This window comes from Chroicocephalus ridibundus, chromosome 9, assembly GCF_963924245.1.
Source record: "Chroicocephalus ridibundus chromosome 9, bChrRid1.1, whole genome shotgun sequence".
In the NCBI taxonomy this organism is placed as follows: domain Eukaryota; kingdom Metazoa; phylum Chordata; class Aves; order Charadriiformes; family Laridae; genus Chroicocephalus; species Chroicocephalus ridibundus.
This window is the reverse complement of record NC_086292.1, coordinates 48,646,158-48,666,717: the sequence shown is the minus strand read 5'-3', so window position 1 is coordinate 48,666,717 and position 20,560 is coordinate 48,646,158. Positions and strand designations below refer to the sequence as shown.

Genomic DNA, 20,560 nt, shown 5'->3' with positions numbered 1-20,560 from the left:
CCCATTTTCTAGGGTGCAGCACAGGAGACAGACTACATCATCACCAACTATTATGCTGGAATCTCAAAAAGTTTTAATTAACAATCATATTAAATTTGGATACTGACTTGCAAAGGACTGAACAGCAGGCTGAAGCCAGTGTATAATCGAATCTCATTGCCATTAAAAGTAACCAATTGCTATGTAAATACCCTGGGAGAAGGAAAGCTAGGAGACTGGAGTTGTCTGTTCACAGCTACCACTTTAAAAAAATATTTTAAAGCCAAAATGGCCAATGATAAAATCAAGTGTTTTCTTTTAGACTTGGAAACAACCCTTCTCACAAAGTTCTGTTCTGAGAAATGCATTCCTAGGCTTTGTGAATTACACCTAAAAAGAGCGATTCTGAGGCGCTGAGCTCCACCACAACAGCAGGATCCATCCACAGCAACAGCTGTACCAGGGCCACAGCTGCCATCAGCCTTGTCACTGGGTACCACATACCAATATCCCCTTGTTCATACACCATCTCACAAGATGCACAATAATGTTTGTTAGTGCTTTTAGCCGTAGCTACAGGAATATATAAAAGACTGCAACAATAGTTAATAACATCTAGAATAAAGACTGGGGAGGAAGGAAAGGCGGAAGGAAGGGAGAAGAACAGGAAAATTACGATATCAGATAAAACATCAGGTATGGGAAATACTCAATAATTCATCATTAAAAGATTTCCCTTTCCAAAGGAAGAAATGGAACAGAAATGAAATAAATCTGCTGACAACAAATACCTATGAAATACACTGGCCAAATACTTTATTCCCTTCCAATACTGGTCCACCAAGAATAATAATTTATTACTACTAACAATTAGTCGTAATTGTTATCACAGAAATAAGCAATGGAGCCAAAAGTTCCCACTGTGTCAATAAGCTGAAAACAAATACTCCATCAAGCAATCATACTGGCATCCATATATAAAAAAAAAAGCTAGTCATTCTGTACATAATTTATTTCGTAAGGTCTTCAAATTCACGTATAGAAATTACATTAGGAAGCCAAAATACACACTCCTTTTTAAGTAGTCATATAGCAGTAAATCATCAAGATTAATTAAGAGCTTGAACAATACTAAGAAATTTTCCTTTTACATTACAGTTCCTCAGAGTACCAGGTAAGATGCACCACACAAATCAAGCATCTTGTCACCAGTTCTGCAGAGACCACGTGAAACTGGGGAAGACTCAAGTTTCCTACAGCAATGTTCTCATAGCACAGATTATCCTAAATTGGTCTCTACTTTGATGAGGTATCAATTTCAAGCACGTTCTAGTGAAACTCTTCAAAATCATTCCTTTAGTGCAGTTTTTCTAAGTCTTCATAGAGCACAGGTAAGACAAGCGTTTTCTCTGCTCAGGTCTTCCTCTTCTTTCAGGAGAGGACACCCATTCTCTTGCCTTTCCTCTACTTATTCCTGAAACAGATGATCCAAGTTCTTTTCACTTTGCTTGCTTAGCCCCGGTCCTACCTAGAAAAAGCTCGTCCTAGATGTTTTTTGGAGACTAAAACAGAACTAGCAGTCCTTTCTCTGTTCCTTAGCTGTTGAATATTTTCATGTTTAAGCATCTCCATTTATCTGGGAGCCACATCTCTGCTTCACATATTTCATCTATCAATAGTGCAGTGGCCGTAAACAAAAGGATGTGAGAAAGGCAAGGGCTGACGGAAAGTAACACTTTCTATTACATTTAGAGAAACAACCTGCACATCTGAAATGTTTTTCAACCATATCAGTTGGTCTAAGAAGAATTATTACCCCATTATATTTTATAGAAGCATCTGCCTACGAACAAACAGGTTCAGGTTTTAGGCACCAGCCTAAAAGCAAGACCAAGAAGTAACATTCACATGTTTACATGACTCTTCTAGTCCCTGGCCACTTTCATTAAGAGCTAACTGCACATGAAATTCAAAGTTACTAAACACAAAGTAGACAGAAGTGAAGGATCATCTAAACTTCTCATGTGTTTTTCTCATTATGCAGTTGATTTGCAGGGAACTAGTAGGCCAAACAACCTTGGGAGGTCCCTTTCAACCTCACATTATGTGGGTAAGAGTATTTTTCAGAACTGAAGAAGTCAAAGCAGCGAATCAAGATGTACGAGATATCTGGTCCTACAGTCATTCCAAAAAGGCAACGAGTTTTAAAATACATATGGACAGAGGTGGACAGGAGGGCACCAATCTAGGAATGGTTCAGTGGTGGAATATGACTATCCATGACTACCCTAGGAACACACAGGGCTTTGCAACCAGATCAGACCACCACCTAGTAAAAATCACTGTTACCTATCCTAGCTCATTTTCTCTCAACAAGGTATCTAGAACAGAGAGTAGCCATGTAACAGCAAAGTGCTAGCACGCAACTATGCGTGAGCCACATGTGGCCACCCAGTAATTCAAGAAAAGTCAGTTTTTCAAACTCTGAAGAGCTATTGTCTCTCATGGCACAATAGGAAACACAAATTACAGGTCTTACTATTTATAAAGCAGCTAAATGGACACAAAAGGCTAATTTATTCCTAACTGTACAGATGCATTAAAAAAATGTAATTATGCATTGCATACAACAATATGATACAGGATTAATATTTACATCACGTATTGAGACAAATCAATTTTAAAGTGCAAAAATAAAATTATTATTATTATAGAGGAGAAATTAGTAGCTGGGGGGAAAAAAAAACCAAACCAACCAAAAAACCCACACTCTTGTATGTCACTTGTCCAAACCCAGGTGAAAATACTGGCAGTCAGAAGCTCATCTCCCATTTCAAAAAAGTCTTACTATGTCAGTACTCAACCTAGTTCCCACTGAGACGGATTCAGGATCCTGGGTCAGTCAAGTTAATGAGACATGGATGACTTCTTTGGCTGCTACTCACGCCACTAAAGCATCAGTAAGACTGTCAAGAATCACACTGATTTCATTCCAAGTACCAGCGCAGCTTGGAAAGAGAGCAACGGGGCAGCAGCGGTGCCAAACCCTGAATGCGTATCCTGGGGAAGACATCTAAAAGAGGCATGGGGACAAAGAAAGGGAAAGCAGGAAGCTCAGTTTTTCATATCACCCACAACGACTGGTTTCTTCCCACTATGGAAAAATGCAAAAAGATGATGAAATAATAGGAGAGGAAGCAGACCTTCCTGCTTTTCTTCAGCATTCAAAAGAGGATAAAGAAAACAGTTTCAAATGACAACATGCAGCCTGAGACAGGCTGGGAAGATGCATCCTAGGCAAGGCCTAGACTCCTGACAAAGCTGATCCTAACCCCACAATCCTACTTCACCCCTCAGAATTTGGGCTACTCTGTCCTTCTACCTTCCAGTGCTGTCCACACCAGAAAATTGTAGTTTTACATGTATTAGCTGCATCATGTTACCTATAGGCTCAAAGACAAGCATGCAGTGCTTAAGAACCCATTAGCTTGCAATGATTAATCCCAGGACAAAACATCCAACAGTGCATTAGAAAACTAAGAATACATTCTTTATGCAATATTTTCCTGGCCCACATATAGCACAGACAAGGCCTATAGAAACATTTCCTTCACAGTCACACTGGCGCATGTTAAGGAGAGATACTAAGGATGCTTGCTCAGTGGGAAGAGAGATATTTCATTTCCCAGTGCCATTAATCTGACACACTGTCCCCCTCCCCGCAACCCTCATCCTTCAAGCACTGTATATTTCTTACAATCAAAGTAAGACTGAATTCAATTAATATATTCACACAATAACCCCTGCCCTGCATGGAAACAAACTGCTTGATGGAATGAAGGTTTCTTTAAGCCAAGTTTCAGCCACACCTATGATTTAAAATACATGAAAACTATTGCAAGTAAACTCCAAAAATGATACTGCATTTAACTTGGCTTCAGCCACAAGAACAACCAGAACTGAAAAAGCTGCCTAAGAAAACTTTGATAGCAAAGTTAAAACTTCCATGGAAATCCTGACCAAGTGAAAACAGAAAATGTGCAGTGTTTCTGCAGTACTGAACGCAGATATAAACATTCCCTTACTTTTCCCCAACCCTGCAGTGAGCTGCCTCCCCCCAAACTCCCACCCCACTCGCGGGGCAGAGGGAGGATGCTGCTCCAGTCACTGCTCTTTTTCATCTTTACTGACCAAACTATTGCCCCACCTCATTAACCGCACTCATCCAAATCCCACTCTGAATAGGAATTTGCATATATACAAGCCTTTTGCAGCTCATTAATGTCATTTGAATGACTCTCACATGTTCATGAATTTATACTCTGCCTCCCTTTTTACATATATGGGCCAAAGGCACAGGGGGAGGGAAGAAAAAAAAAAAAGATTATTTAGGATCTCATGACAAAACAAAGCTTTTTCTGGGTTTCAGCCCAGCATTTCAGTATGAAGTGTCTTCACCCTTTTGCCTCCTGCTACACTCCCTGGATAACATGTAGCTTCTATTTCCAGGTAAAGAAGTTGTAAGCCTCGTATCCCTTCACAACCTTGCTCAGCCTCTATGTCAAAAGCAAAGGACACTCCGCTATTGGGGAAAAACAAAAAACTGAGGCATCAAGACATCAGCCATGAACAGGCCCAAGGAACAAGGGAGTCAATGCAGTTAATCAACTAATATTTAGCTCAAGCCCTTTACTAAGATATGTGAATGTAGTCCAAAAAACAAAGGCACATTTTTTAAAAACTTTTCTAGTTAACTGAACGTAGGAAACAAGTTTCAACACATCTCTGCTTCCCCTTAAAACAGCTTGGCACCACCTCAGAGTTCTACATATGTTTAAAAACAACAGAATAGTACAGGTCAAAGGAAACTCTAAAATCTAGTTGCTCACACAAGCTGGGTATTCTTGCAGCATTAATAATATTTATTTTTTTTTTTAAATAAAACAGGCAATAGATCCTTAGCCTGCTATTCAAAGTTCTTTTATTACCAATACGTTCGAGTTGTTCCAAGACCAAACAATAGAGGAAGGTCATGCGTGGAGTTCTGCAAGGGCCTATGCTGGCACATGTAGCTTAACCTATTCGTTAACAACCTAGAAAATGAAGTGATCAGTGGGGTGACAAAGTTGCAGAGATATGACATGGTTGTAAGGACAAAGGCAACCTGAAGAATCAGTGAAATACCTCAGTGACAGAGCAAATCCGTGTACATAAATGTAAAACGATGCCTATGGGGAAAAGCAGCCCAGACAGACCTGGCTGTACCTATGAAGTGATGGGCTCTGGGATGACCTTTACCACACTAGAGCAAGCTCCCAGGCCCAAGATAAACAGACATATGAAAACACCAGCTCAGTAGCAGTCAAACACACAAATCATTATTGTTAGAAATCATTTCAAAAAAGGAATGGAGAGCAAATGAGAAATTATTGTATACATGGTATAAATCCCTGGTTCACCCAGATCTCGAAGTTTTGTTGGTCTCGTCTTTAAAAGTGGAAAGTTTCACTGAAAGATGACAGAAGTCCAGCAAGATTCTTCTACTTAAGAAATGGCAAAAGCTAAGATTTTTCAACCTACAAAACAGAGAACGTGGGGACAGCAATCTACAAAACCAGGAACAGCACAAGGACAGTGGACAGGGATCATCTGTCCAGTCTCTTTCATTACACAACATCGTGACCAGTGGATGAAGCCGGCTGGAACCAGGCTCAAAACAAAATGAGAAGGGTCCTAAGCAGCAGAACAACAAAAACCCCTAGCAAAATACGGTGAGCAAAATAAGTTTATATAGGTTCAAGAGGAACATGACAGGCACTTGGAAAATAGATTTATTATGGCTTGTCTAGCTAGTAGCCCCCAGCGGGTTCAGAGGACTGAGCTGCAAATAGCTGGAGACCAGGAGAATATTGCAGGTGGGAGACAGTTATTTCTTATATTTTGTCCTGTTTCCCCTTTTCTCTACATTCGCTTCTGGAAGCTCTAGGAGACAATACCAGGCCAGATGGACCCTTGGTCTAAACCAGTAAAGCTACTTTTACATTCTTAAGATTCAGTTTATAACGTATGTTTATTTTTAGCCATTTCCTCAGAAACCCAGGCGACATTGTCAAGAGCCTCTAATAAAAATATTACTTCTCAACTGAAAGAGTCAAATTTTAACACCAAAGAGGTAAAAGTGGAGATTAACTGAATGAAAATCTGGGTGTACACCCTTTAGAAAAATATTATCTAAAATACTTGTAATTCAAACCGACAACAGTTCTGACAGTTGATTAAAAAAATTTGAAGCCCTGCCATCAAGTGGCCTCAGCAGATTCACTGATGAGATACTGCTAAATCAACATGGAACCTATGAAAAAGAACAGCTTTGTTTCTGTACCGCTGATGAAGTTCCTACATTTTTCATTTTGGCGCACTATATTTATAGGTGTACTAACTCCTCCATAGATAGCCTGAGCAGAGCTGTGTCTAACAGATTTTTCAATAAACTGAAAATCTACACAAATACTTGGACTGTTTCAAAGACCCTTATTTTGCACCAGGGAAACAAGATACAACATCTGCACAAAAGTGAGATCATTTTGTCAAGGGAGTCTCAAGAAACAATACGAGGAATGAATGTATCAGAAAACACTCTCATCCACACAACTTTTTACGACACACTTCTGCAGCTCAGATTACAGATTTTACCTGAACAAAACACATTATCCCTATTGTATTTGGCCTCTGCTTGTATCTGCTTTTTAAAAAAAATAAATAATAGTGAGCAGCACCTATGCTAAATTGCCAAGCAAAACTACGTTCGCTGCTATTTCCATCCTATATTCTATTTGGCACGCTAACTAATCATGTTTTCAGCTGAAAAGCTGAACAGAGCGGCCTTATTAAGTCCAGGCTCTGCTCTACAAAGAGGGCAGGAGGAACATCCCGCAGCAGACTGCAAATGAAGGTAAGCAAGAAGTTTCAGCTCTGAATGTTTCTCAACCAACTGTCACACTTCAAGGGACAGTAAATTCCTTCACAGGACTGGACAGCAAAAGCAAGCCACCTGCTTACACAGCAAACAAACCAAGATGCTCTTCTAAAGGAAAGGAAGATAACGCTTTCTCAGGAGGAAGCTCCGGCACTGTCACATGCAAAACAAGGTGGAGGAACCTCACATGGTCTGCCACACTGATCAGACCACAAATATGAGGAAGGACCAAGATTAGACTAGACCAACAAAGCGACTCTCAGGACTACCAGTCGTTCTGCAGAGATACACAGAGCCAATTTTATTCCCAGAAGCATCTAGGGATGAATTATTTTGCTAAACTCTGCCTTTTGGCTCAGCTGCCAATCTGCTCCCCTTTGTGAGCCTCAAGAACAGAGTAGCAGCATCAAGCAAATACACGGGCAAGAGGGCCAAGGCTGAAATCTGATGGACCTAAGGCGTCCTATTGCAAACCACACCCCTGAAAATGTTGCAGATGACTGACCCTACAGCTGCTCTGTAATGAGTTGTACAGTATGGAAAGGTAAAGCCATAATACTGGCTGGCAGCTTGAGTACGTGCCCAGTGGAAGAACCACTGTAAATACAAACCCCTACAGCTTCAACATAAAATTCTAGTGTACCTAAAGGGCTCTGCAGTTTTATACTCTGTCATCTCTTTGGAAGAGAACTGCTTTTTTCCTAGTATAAACCTATCTTAGAAAACCAAGCTTCTAATCTCAGCTCTGCCCAAATATTATGACTTAACTCCTGCCCAATACCAATTTCTGAGAACATTTATCACATGTGTTTGCACAGTGGAATGGCTGCGGCCACAAAGGATGCATCTTCAGGAAGTGAAGGCAATGCTGCAACCAAGCAGTAAGGAAACCGAGCTCAGTTTTCCATCTGCTTTTACAACCACGTATTTAATGGGAGGGGAGAAAAGAGTGGGAGAGCTTGGTATACCAATTTTCAAAATGGACAAGAATCCTATGGAGCCTCCTGGTGAAGAGATGCCTACCTACTGCCTGTCTTCAGCTCCCCTCAGAAGGTTCACGGCTTTTGAAATCTAGTTTTTTTGAAGCAACGTCCACCTTTTCCAGTGATACCAGTGGACAGTCTCAGGAACTACTTTTGCACATTTCTGAGGATGTTAAGCATTTTGTAATACATCTCCACTAACGGAAATCCACAGGAGTAAAAACTCCTCAAGAACTACATCTGTAGCGTAGAATCCTCTGCCCAAATCCCATCGCCAAACCAGATGCTGGTATCTTATTGTCAAAGACGTGAGGTACAGCAAGATGATCTGGCAAGAGGCTGGGGGAACAGGGCTCATTCAGCCTGGCGAAGGGAAGGCTTTGGAGGAACCTAATGGCAACCTTCCAACATGTAAAGGAGGTCATCAAGAAAACAGAGCCATGATCTTCACAGAGGTACATAGCAGAAGGATGTAAGACAACAGGCACAAGCTGAAATAAGAGGGTCAGGGTGGATACAAAAAAAAAAACCAAACCCGTTTTCACCATGAGAACAGTTAAGTAGTGGAAGAGGTTGCCCACAGAGGTTGTGCAGTTTCCATCCTTGGAGGTTTTAAAGATCAGACTGAATAAGGTCCTGAGTAACCTGTTCTGACCTCATAGCTAACCCTGCCTTGAGCAGGAGGTTGGATTTTCCAAGGTCCCTTCCAACCAAAATTACCAAATAATCTATGGTCAGGACCAAGGGAGCAACTAGGTGTCAAACTGAAAATAACACCAAGAAAAGCTAACAGGAGAGCCCTACTGAACTGATGGTTTGAAGAATTTATCACAACAAATCATATCTGGGCTGGAAACTGCAGAAAAAGCACTCTCAGTATACACGATAAACATAGAAGTCATAAGGAAGAAAATATCTACAGAAGGGATGCTTCACAACTTACTATTCTGGAAAAGCTGTTGACTGTGTATCAGCCCCAAAGCAGAGCAGAGATCCAAACTCTCTCTTTCTTACTTTTTCCTGCTGTTAGACATACTCCTAGGATGGGAACTAGCAACTGATGCATTACCTACAGCCCATGCAGTCCTGGCAGAAGCAGAGAGGAGGCAGAACTCATACATGTTTATTACCACGTACCCAGAAAGCTGATTATCATTTCCTAAACAAAACAAGGGAAGTTCACTACAGAGCAATCTTCAGCAATGCACATGGAGTGAATAACACTTATCTTTCTGTCCTCCATGCTAAATAAACTTTTAACAAACCCACAGAGTCTTTGCTCTGCTGCAGAGCCTAGGATTCTATCCTTACCAAGCAACAGCTTTAAAGGGCTCCTTTTCCTTCTCCATTAATTATCATGTCACTCCCTATATAAATCTCTTGTATATCATCTCCTATAGACATAAAGGTCAAGCTTAGGTTGACCTTTGGTCTAATTGTATACTAGCTTTTCATTTCTTTGTTTCACATATTCTACACAAGGCCCATAATACCCACCTTCTGCTAATTCTTACTCTTCCCCAGTCTTGGAATACAATGTTTGCTTACAGAGCACTATGGTATCCCTCCAGTTTATGCTGAGGGACAGAATATAACAGCGAAGACATGGCAGTACATCTATAGCCATCCGAAATCCCAACAGGAGAGTAAAATTAAGCAAATCGCTGACAAACTCCTGGATCAACAAAGCTGCAACAGACAGAGAAGTCTCAGCAAAACATGAAAATAAGTGACAACAGAAAGGTCTGTACCACAGCACACAGAGAACAATAATATAATGTTACCTGGTTTAATTTGGTTCTGGCTGCTATTGAAAATTTGGAAGATCAGAACAAGGCTAGATAAGCTAACATCTCCCGTCCCCATCCTCAACTCCATATATTCTCACTTCCAAAAGCTTAAACATCATCTACTTTTTGTTGTAGCCCCAAAGCTTCTAATTTAGTTTGAAATAGCCACATTTTATGGCAGTGACTAGTTGTTCAAAATGGCTTTGATAGTGTGAGTAAAATTACAGAAATAAGCACTCTTTTCTAAGGTACTGGAGCTCCTTTCTTCTCCTCACACCCTTCTCCCCTAACTAGCAGAAGAATCTACTTTTAAGAACAGCATTTATTTTCATGAACAGACTACCATTGAGGGTACTACATGCAATTTCTGCATCATGAAATCCAATCATCTTCATTTTAAAAAGCCCAAACCAACACTTCTAGCATTTACTGGTCTACACAGAGCTGAAATAGTGACAGAGCAATGAGAGAATCAATACCTGTGCTTGATCAAGAGGATTCTGAAATTCAGCTGCCCAAGCATGTGTCACAGCAGTCACCCAAACAATATATTTCCCCGTTTCTCCCCCCTTAAGAACAGGGCAAACGTTTCTCTGTGATTCTTGCAGGCACAGAGATTAAGTTCCTACTTACAGGGGACAGCACAAGCTGAGGGAGCTGGACTGCAAAAGACACACAAGGTATATATCGAAAAATTTAAAAACCATGTTTGCATTCTTCACTGAAATTGCAGCTTTCAGAAGGCTTTTACTACTTTTTATGGAGGGGGATAAAGCAGTCTCTTCCATTACAAGGGCACCTGTAACATCCTTCATCAAAGCAAAAGTTTCTAAAGTGGAAGCAGAGCAGCAAAAGTAAACAGACATTTCTGAGACAACTTAAGGTTTGTAGGTAGAATTCTTTCTTTGTGGAGCCAAAGGGCCAAACACCGATATCACCACGTAAGAGAAAAGCTACACGAGATCCAATCCATTTCCCAGCCACAAATCCTCTGGGACGCTGGGTGATCCCAAGGCCCCACAAAGTAACCCACTCAAAATGTCATCACAGCAAGAAAGGTACTATTACTTCAAATTCAAGAATTTCAGCAGAGACCAATGAACCCCATGTTGGTAGAGCCCACCAGCCGACTAACCCTGGGGTTCAGCTCCGAACCTACTCATAAGCATTACTACGATCAACCAGGATTACAAGAGACGCTTCAGAGAACTGCAGCAGCTAGGCACTCAGAGGATCGGAGAGGGCTGGGGGTATCTCAGAACAATTACAGGGAGCACTCAAGTCTCAAGTGCTTGGAAGTTCTGTTTTGTTTTTCATTATAATGGCACTAAAGAGAAAAACGACCAGATGTTGACTTGTGCGAGAATGGATTACAGGAATTAAACCCACCATGCCAAACACATTAGTGACAGGTCTGCACTTATCTTTGTGCTCTATATGAATGCAGGTCAGAGTATAAACCATACCACTCATCTACATCCCTATAAATAACTTCAGTATCTGAAGATATCTTAACTGTCTACACCCTGCTTCACGAGATGCTTTTAAATATTTGTCATCTGTGTCTGATCCATAAACATTCTTACCAATGGCCAAGCAGTCCTGAGCCCTTCCCCTCCCCAGGGTAACACTCTTATTCTCATGGTATAAAGCTAAGTAAGATGCATCTTCTACCCATTTAAACCTTCTAAACCTTTTAACTGTAATTTCTAAATACCTTTATAAACAAAAGAGAAATGAACTGTACACCGATTAAAAATAACTACTACAAACTACTGGTTCCTACACCTTCTTTTTCACAAGTCTACTGGTTCCTATACCTTCCTTCTCACAAGTGGCAATGAATAAGAATTTCACTTGCACAGGCCTACAGATATTTCCAGGATGGCCCCTAACATTCGTGATGGGTTTATACTAGAAGTGTGCTGACACTATATTTACATGTACACAATATGCAATCTGTTTTTTACTGGCAATAAAAAAGTGTTATGGATTGGGGCTATGACAGTTCAGCAGTGATGCACAGCTGCCAATTTTATTCATCTGATATCTGCACCTCCAGTGTCGAAGACCAAAAGCTAAAAAAAAAAATACCTAGACCAAAATACAATTAAAAATACAATTATACTGACATACACCAAATTACAGGCATGAAAATAACGTAATCCGCAGACTCAGATAACAATGAAAAGTGGATTATATTGACTTTAATCACAGAAACACGCAACCCAAGCAACTTATAAAAGGATTAAGCAAAAATAGCTCATAATACAGAAGAGTAAAATTCTAATTGAACACTGAAATAGGTAGCTTATGCTTATTAGCACTGACGATGCAATTTAACACAACTGCGTTTCCATACCGGAGATCCATTTGTCACTATTACCACTAACACCTGGAAGCCGTGCTACTAGCCCTTCGAAAAACTGCTTCACTGTATTTAGAGGAGGGGTATTTCCCAACTGACTATTTTTAAATGGTTTGTTTTCATCACCATTGTGTGGAAATGCTATTATGAATTTTCATTCAAACTCTTGGCTCACTTTTTTTTTTTTAAAGTATAAATTGTGTCTAACAAGAAACACACCAGGGATCTCTTCAATCCCCAAAGGCACTTTTTCTTAAAAGGAGAGAGAACAAAGGAGAAAACCTCCCAGCATGTGCTTTCCAAACCAGCTTCTTAGGACAGTATCAAGAATGACAATACTAGAACATAAGCTTTTCTTTTTCATTCTTTGATCCATGTATAATTGAATTGATTATTGCAAACTGTGTAATGATTTCCAAAAGACTTGAGTAGAAGGCAAAGATCACAACAATCTAATAACCAATTTAAAGAGATGTAAGAAATATTGAAGGAAAGATTTAATCACTCAAGTATACTCCTTCCAATTAGAAAGAGCTTTAAATAGCTTACCTTGAGAGAAATTAGAGTCTGTATGCAATTATACAGGAATAGTAATTAAGATCAGGAAAATTCACATATGCCTCAGCCTATAGAGTTAGGGAGGTAATCCACAGAATAACAGACTTTTCAGTTACCTGGTTTCATCAACAGAAATGAAAACATACTGGTTAAATTTCTCCAAACCTCCGAGAGTACCAAAGAATTCAGTAACCTTACAAGCCTGGGATCTGCCAAGTATGTCTGATCTTATCTGATTATTTTTTTTCCAATAGGACAAACATTCTCAAATGGGGCAAGAGACTGAAATACTCTTGGTCGTGGAAAGAAAATACATTACAGGAAACGCTATTTCATGGTTTAGAACTCTGTGAAAAATTACTGCAAGTAAGAAAATTACCATTGTTTTTCTGGAGGAAGCAAGATCTGTAATTTTGCTTTGTGTGTTTGGCAATACCACTCATCATATCGCATTCCCCAATTTACATGTATGCACATTACCCACATGCATCCCTATGGTTCTTTATAAAGGACAGCAAGAAAGTTTTAGAAATTTGACCAAGTTTTTCTGACAAATTGACAAGTTTATCTGGCAAGACAAGCGAGTTACTGCGCAACCATTACATTTGATTTTAGCTCTTAAAGGTCACTCATTCTGAAATCAATGCCATTTGCTAATTAATCAGAGGAGAAATGTGAATTTACCTAAGAAAATTAAAATAATGAAAGGAATTCACTGTTCATTCTTCAAATAGCAGTCTTAATCACAAACCCTCCCTTAGTTACATCTTCTTTCAATTTTCAAAAAAAAGAAACAATTTAAAGGCACATTTTCTGGGGATGTACTCCTGCTTAAAAATACCCACTGCACCCAACTACGATATAATGGCTTTCCATTACCCACATTTTTCCAAGGAGCACTCACCTCATCTAGTACCTAATAACTGAGCTGTACTACTTTTGAAAAAATGGTATGTGACAGCTACAACTCTACGCAGAAATTTTATGCCCACTTGTCTTTCCCACTCCTTCCTGACAGAGGGGTCACACCCACACACTTCTTTTTCTTTGTACAGTCCAGAGGAAAAACAAAAAGTACTGAAGTCTTCAAAGTAACTATCTTTTTCTTATGTAAACTGCCAAGCCCCCATAGCTACAAAAAAAAAAAAACAAAACAAAACAACTTTTCACAGAATGCAGTGCTATCATCCTACAGTCCCAGCTTGCACGTACCACTGCATATCCTGAGCAGCAAAGTGAAATTGAAAATAAACTAGTCAGTTTGACATTCACCCTTCAGACCCCTGAGGTAACAACATACTTTAGAAAAAAAATTAAAAAATCATAATTTCTCTCTACTGGTTCTCAAGAAGCAGGTTTCAGAAAGAGATCAATAAAGAAGCACAGGATGACAAGTAGACACAAACACTCTTCTACAAAAGCTCCACCTGTAAAGCTGCAGAGAAAGGGAAAGGGACGGGCATCGACGCTCTGCTGGTGCAGACCAGCAGCACTCCAACACACGAACACGTACCCAGGGCCCACAGGCTCTGCCTTGGACAAGAGGCTTCAGGTTTCAAAGCTCCTAAGATCAATAAATTGTCGATTTTCATAGTAAAATCATGCCTTTCAGCGCTGTCCTTGACCACCATCCCACCAACTTAACATACATCCGGGAAAAAAAAAAACAACAAACTTTATTCCCTAGCTCTTGCCTATTTTCACTCCATTTGAGTCAGTCTTGTTTATAAAGGCATCACATAAACTCAAGCCAGCTACCACGCACCAAAAACTCTTACAAGAGTCAGTTACCAAAACACACTACTCCATTTGCCACACTAAGATTAAAAAAAGTTCAACACTGGAGTCACAGCTTGACTCTTTATCTCATTATGTGGGATGCACAATTTGAAACAAAACAAAACACACAAAAAAAGGCCCAAGCAATATACTTTGCAAGATATCAAAAAAAAAACCCAAAGAACAGCAGAGGATTTAAAGGAGGATCTATTTGTCCTGACCTGGCAGACACAGACCCCAGAAAAGCTGGAACAAGCACAAGATTTTATACTTCTTTATATCCTGACAGCTCTTTAAGCATCTAAAATGAAAGCACAAGAAACCTTTGATATACAGAAAACTGAGACCTTCTGAAACTCTAGGGAAAGACAAAATATCTCCCTAGACATACGTTACATATTCCATAGTTTATGTTACATGTTTAATATACTTCTCATTTGTGTCTTTCACTGTATTAACTTTAAAGCATGAAACAGAAGCCCTGATGATGAATAACGACCCTATGACAACTGCAGTGCAATTCTCAAACTTTTAAACACACTGTCGGGTGTGGGTGTGTGAGGCAGAGTTCGCACCCCCACACACCTTGTCAGAGTGATTGGAAAGATTTTGGGATCTGTTTTATTGAATTTTATTTTTGGGGGGGGGGGGGGGGGGGGCGCGTACAAGAGTGGATTCCCCGCCACCCGATAATCCACCACAACTATTCCTCAAAATACCTGACTCCGGTACACGGAGCTGCTCCCTCTCCTCCACCCCGGGCAGGGTCCCAGCTAGGCCCCCCCGCAGCCCGGCGGGACGCCCCCCGCCCGGCTTCACCCCCTCGGGGAGCCCTAACTCCGCTCCAGGGTGCTCCGGAGCACCAGGTTTCGGTGCTTTTCGCAGGATGAAAGGGACAACCGCAAGCTTAACATCGTCTAACTCCTCCGCATCTGTTTGTGACGTCCTTTATTTACCGGGGAGCGGGGCGAGGCGAGCGGGGCTCCCCCGCCGGTTCCCCCCCCCCCCACCCCCGTCCACCGGGCGGGGAGGGCGCTCGTTAGGAGCCGGCCGCCTGTCAACGGCGGGCAGAGCCGTTCCTCAGGGCTCCCCCCCCGCCCGCCGCCGCCGGAGTCCCCGGGAAACTTTGCGGGGAACCCGGGGAACCGTCCCCCCCCCGCCCCGCCTCGGGGGCGGACGAACCGCGCTGCCCAGCGCCGGCAACTCCCGGGGGCTGCCCCGGCCGCCGCCGCCCTCACCCCCACGACGGCCCGGCCCGAGCCCAACCGCCCCCTCCGCCGGCGCTGAGGGGAGCCCTCCCCACCGTCGCCTCTCGGGGGGCTGCCCGGCGGAGAGCGGCCGGGCGAGGGGAGGACAGCTCCGCTCCCCGCCCCGCTCCGTCCCTCAGCCCCCGCTGCCGGCGGGGCGCCGCCGCCGCAGCCAGCCCAGCGAGGCACCGGCGAGGCAGCGCCGCGGAAGCGCCGCGGGGCTCCGGCAGCCGTTCGGTTCGCCCCCGGCGCCGGGGGGAAGTGCAGCCCCGGCGGCCCCAAGCACGGCAGCAAGGGGCATCGCGAAGGGAATTGAAGCTGCGCTTTACCTTTAGTTCCGCACTGTCCGCCATCTTGCAAGCCCGGGCGCAGGCGCAGTGAACCCCGCCGGGACACCGCCCCCCCGCCGCCCCCCCGCCGGCACGCAGCGCGCAGTGTTTGAATCGCGGCGCCATTTTGTCCCTCTTCTGCGCTCTGCCGGGCGGGGGGGTCTCTGGTGGGGAGCGGCCAACGGGGTCCCTCCCCCGGGCTGCGGGGAGTCCCGGGCCTTCGGCGGGGGGGTCTCCGGTCCGCCCTGGGGGCAGCGCGTCGTTGGAAAGTTTCCCCCTGATGGCGCAGCCCCATCTGTCCCGCCTGTCCCGCTCCTCAGGCCGTGAGGGGAGCGGGGCGCTGAGGGGAGATCGGGCAGCGCTGAGGGGGCCCGCGCCCCGGCTCTCCTCGGCCGCGCCGGGCAGAGCCGCCGGGGTGCCGGCGGCTCTCTCGAATAGGATCACCAGAGGGAAGAGGTGGATACGCATTCCTAGTTGATTAAATTTTGCAACTCCGAAAATTGAAAATCCGCAGCTTTAAGTGCTTTAGGAGTGAAGCAGCGCGGGACTAGGCTGGGGTCCCCCGGTGGGGGCCGGCCGGGCTCCGGCGCCGCCGAGGCCGCGGGTGAGGGCCCGGCGCCGGCCCGGCCGCGGCCGGGGTCACGGCGGCTGCGGGGCGAGCTGGGGGAGTCCCCTGCCATCAGCTGGGTGCCGGTTCGTACCAACCGCAGCACGAAGCGGGGCTGTGCTTCCCTCACGGACTGCAGGGAAAGTTCAGCGAACCAGCGGGAGCTCGCCCGGGTTTGCCTCCTACTTCGGAAAAGCAATACAAAGTGTTTTTAGGAGGGCCCACAGAATCAGAGCAGAGCTTTAGGATCGAAACTTGCCTGCGTCGTATCATTTTGGGGTAAAATGTGGGTTCTTACAACAGCAGATCTTAGATAATGCAGAGGGGGGAAATACACAGCAAAAATGCTACCCGGCAAGATGACTGCATCAGTTGTGAAGTCGGTCAGCTTAAATACCAGCATTTAAGTCGCACACCTTAGCTTGATTCAACTTCCTTTTACCTGTGTGTCACTCTGTCATTACAGATTGCCATGATACTTTCTCCACTTGGCCTTTACCTTCGTGCATGGGATGGAAAAATATTGTTGACCACGGCTAATATTGTACGCCCTTTTAAGTGAGACAGAGAGAGATACAAAACCTGCCATTTTTCCATAGCTGCTATAACATTCATTATCGTACATTCAGAAAGCACTTATATTATCTGCACTGCAAGACAAAAAAAAAAAACATTAATGTCTCCACTCTGCAGATTAAAGAAAGCATGCTTGAGGCCACACAGGGAATCAGTGGTAAAGAGATTACCACTCATGATTATTACTGAATTATAATTTATGTCTCCCATATGACCTGAATAGTTAGCCACAATTTAAAATTAGGTAGTTTCCATTGAGGGAAGAATGTGATAGTGGTTATCAAATATCTTTCTAGAAAGTAGCTTTTTGATACCATCCTGTTTATTGGTAAGAATATATATGAGGTCCTGATTCTCTGAACAAAGGAAAACAACCCACATGTCTTTCCAAACATTTCATTTCAAAGCATTTCGCCCAGAAACATTCCCCAGCTTGGTCTCAAGACCAGATTGATGGAAAACGCAGGTGCCTCTTCTGACTCCTCGCTGTTACCGCTCTTTTCTTCTCCGGGTCATGCTTACAGCCCATTCCCATTGCAGATATGATAAGTATCCACAGTTCTCATTGATTTCTTTTACAGTTCTCAGAGTTCAGCGTCAGCATATCAAATGAAGCATTCAGAAAATGAGGAGCAATTAGAAAGGGCTGATAAGTAATACTCCGGCTTAATACTGCATGTAATGAAGACTTATCATAGTGCCTAAAATGCTGGTTTGGGGAGGGGGCAGGGCGCTAGGCAAGATATCTAAAAAAATAAGAGTCAGATGACTACCCAGTACGCCCACATGTACCATAATTAGCTGATCTATTTCAGTGGTCTGAACCAGCCCAGTTTAGAATACTTCGTTTTGAATGATTGAATATGTTTAATAATCATTATATAATATGATCTACGAGTCTGTGTCTAGTTTAAAGAATGTGGCGAAACGATCTATAATTGTATAAAGACAATTTTTTTTTTTCCAATTGCTTTTTTTTCCCCCCTGAAAGAGGCTTGCTGCACAGCAAACAGTTTTTCTGCTTCTTCACTTCCTACCAAATTCAGTGGGATGTGGACATGTGCTTAAGTGCTTTGCTAAATCATGGCATAACACTATCAAACCTGACACATGGCCATAAACCACAGTGTCCTCTTTCAAAACTTGCCTTAAATAAAACAGGCTGAGAATGTCTTCAGATATATTAAAATAAGGAAGCAAACTTAGAGGATACAGAATATTCAATTCGAAGTAGTTTGCCCTAAGTAAGTATTTTTACAGACGCAGCTCGTACAGGCCCTTTATTTCTCAGTTTGGACTCCTGATAGTCACTTCTTTTTTTAATGCGGCATATACTTTAGTATGAAGAAGGAACTTAATGTGAAAAGCAATCTGTGCTTCTATTTTTAGACAATTATTTACATGTAATGAAATTTTGTTCCTCTCTACTCCTGAGACTTAGATGATGGTTTCTTTGCCAAGAAAAGACTTTGTCAACACACAGTAATTTTCAAAGGTGCTCTCAGTTTGCTCCAGCTCTGCCGCAGCCCTGGAAGGGATGGCAACACTCAGATCTGTCACGACTCTGTCTTCATTTCCGAAGAGCATGCCCATCAGGTACTGCAGCTGGGGTGCAAGCAGAACAGGTAAGAACACCTCCAAAATAGTCTCCGGTTGCCAGTCACCTCTGTTTCTGAGCTAAAACAACAATATTTTTTCTTTAGAACTTTTTTTTTTTTTTGGATGGGGGGAAGGGAGGAGAGAAAAATAAAGATCAGGGTTTTCCTCGACCATTCACATCTTTGATATTTTCAGTTCCCAATTTTCAAGAGTTCATTTCCCCCTTTTTGCCATATTGCAGCAAAACAAACGACTTCCAGAACCTACCTTCCACCGCCATTTCTTCTATTTTCCCGTTCTGTAACCTCCCCAAAAATGTATCATGTCACATAACTCACTTGCTTAAAACCATGTTCAGACACAATAACGTTTTTAAAACAGATATGCATTTTTTCTACTAACATGCTGTTTTCATTAGTCCAAGTCTCCAAGACTTTTCCCTTTTTGTCTAATGATCCAAACTTACTCTCTGCTCAAAAATAACGGGGAGGCACTTTTGATCCTGAATATAACTTTAAAAGTTATTTAAAAATAGATTCTCAATGACTCTGTTTCTTGATAGAAAAGTGTAACCAAGTCATTAAAAACACCTTTTATTCCTGAGATTGTTGGAGGCATAAAAAGCATTTAGATGTGTCACTGAAATAGCCTTTTCTGGGGAAGGAAAAAAGTCATGGAGGTACATTTTAGTGAAAATTGTTGGATGTATGTGGAGAAAATGGAGTAGCCAGTATATCAGATAAAGTAAGTCCATTAATTCTTTCTAAACAATATACGTGGCATTGCTCAATATGCTATATAGTAAGTTCAGCATCGTTGAGTGACTGAGACTTGGCTGGTACACACGTCTCCCCCTAAATTCACATCCAAGTGCAATATTATATTAAATTATATCATATTATGTTCCCATCACCTCTCAAATTTGGCCCAAAACAACGGCTGCTACTTACTTAGAAAAGGAAGGTTCATTACATCTTTGCTGCCTGTGTTATTAAAACTTAGAGAGGGGGACTTAATCACTTAAAGTCCTAAATTGGAGAAAGATACTGGACTATTTTGTTAATGTCACATCTTTTATATCCTTAGATCTCCTGGCATAACAATGTTATTGCAATATGGAAAGCATATGTAAATGAGTTACTATACTCTTTAATTACATATGCAGCGTTACAGCGTGACACATCCCAGCTTCATTTGCGTATTTCCTGTTTTTTCAGTTCTTAAATATCAACTTGCCTTGTTGCTGTACACATATGAGTGCAGTTTACACCACCAAGTACTCGAAGCCTCCCATGGCCACGACACAAACTCTTTCCCCAGTGCCATTTTTGCAAATCTTTAAAAATTTTAATTGCCTTCCTTGATATTTAAATGCCCTGGATATTGTATTCCCTGCCTGGAATTACACATTCCAAGTCAAGCTCAGCTCCCGATGTACTTTACTGCTATACAAAGCTTTGCAGCTGCAAGACAATGGTAATAGGCACAACAATTAGCCCATTCTTTAAAACTATTTGCTTAGCCTTTTCCGCTCCAATATCAATGGCTGATATGTGCTTGCTCAGAGCACTCCGCTAACGTTCTTAGGGCCTGTCCTTCATAATTAAGCTCTTCTATATTTGGACTGTGTCAAATGAAGTATCAGGCATGGCAAATGGAGACTAGGTTTTAAGGTGAGGATGAACAGAATGGGGTCTCCCGGCTTGTCTCCCCTGGGGCTCAGCCTCGCCACCGGTGCCTGACCCCACTGCACAGAGCCGACGGATCAC

The 20,560-nt window shown here is 42.5% G+C and overlaps 1 protein-coding gene across 2 annotated transcripts in view; it reads right to left on the bottom strand.

The window, feature by feature from the left end:
* Positions 1 to 16,477, bottom strand: part of PIAS1 (protein inhibitor of activated STAT 1) — a 63,499-nt gene extending 47,022 nt beyond the window's left edge. Inside the window, exon 1 of one of the 2 annotated variants that reach the window (XM_063346318.1) lies at positions 16,010 to 16,477. In XM_063346318.1, the coding sequence (XP_063202388.1) occupies positions 16,010 to 16,477 (468 nt within the window). The remainder of the gene's footprint in view (positions 1 to 16,009) is intronic. The other variant, XM_063346319.1, reaches the window with a different exon arrangement.
* Positions 16,478 to 20,560: the final 4,083 nt, after the last annotated feature.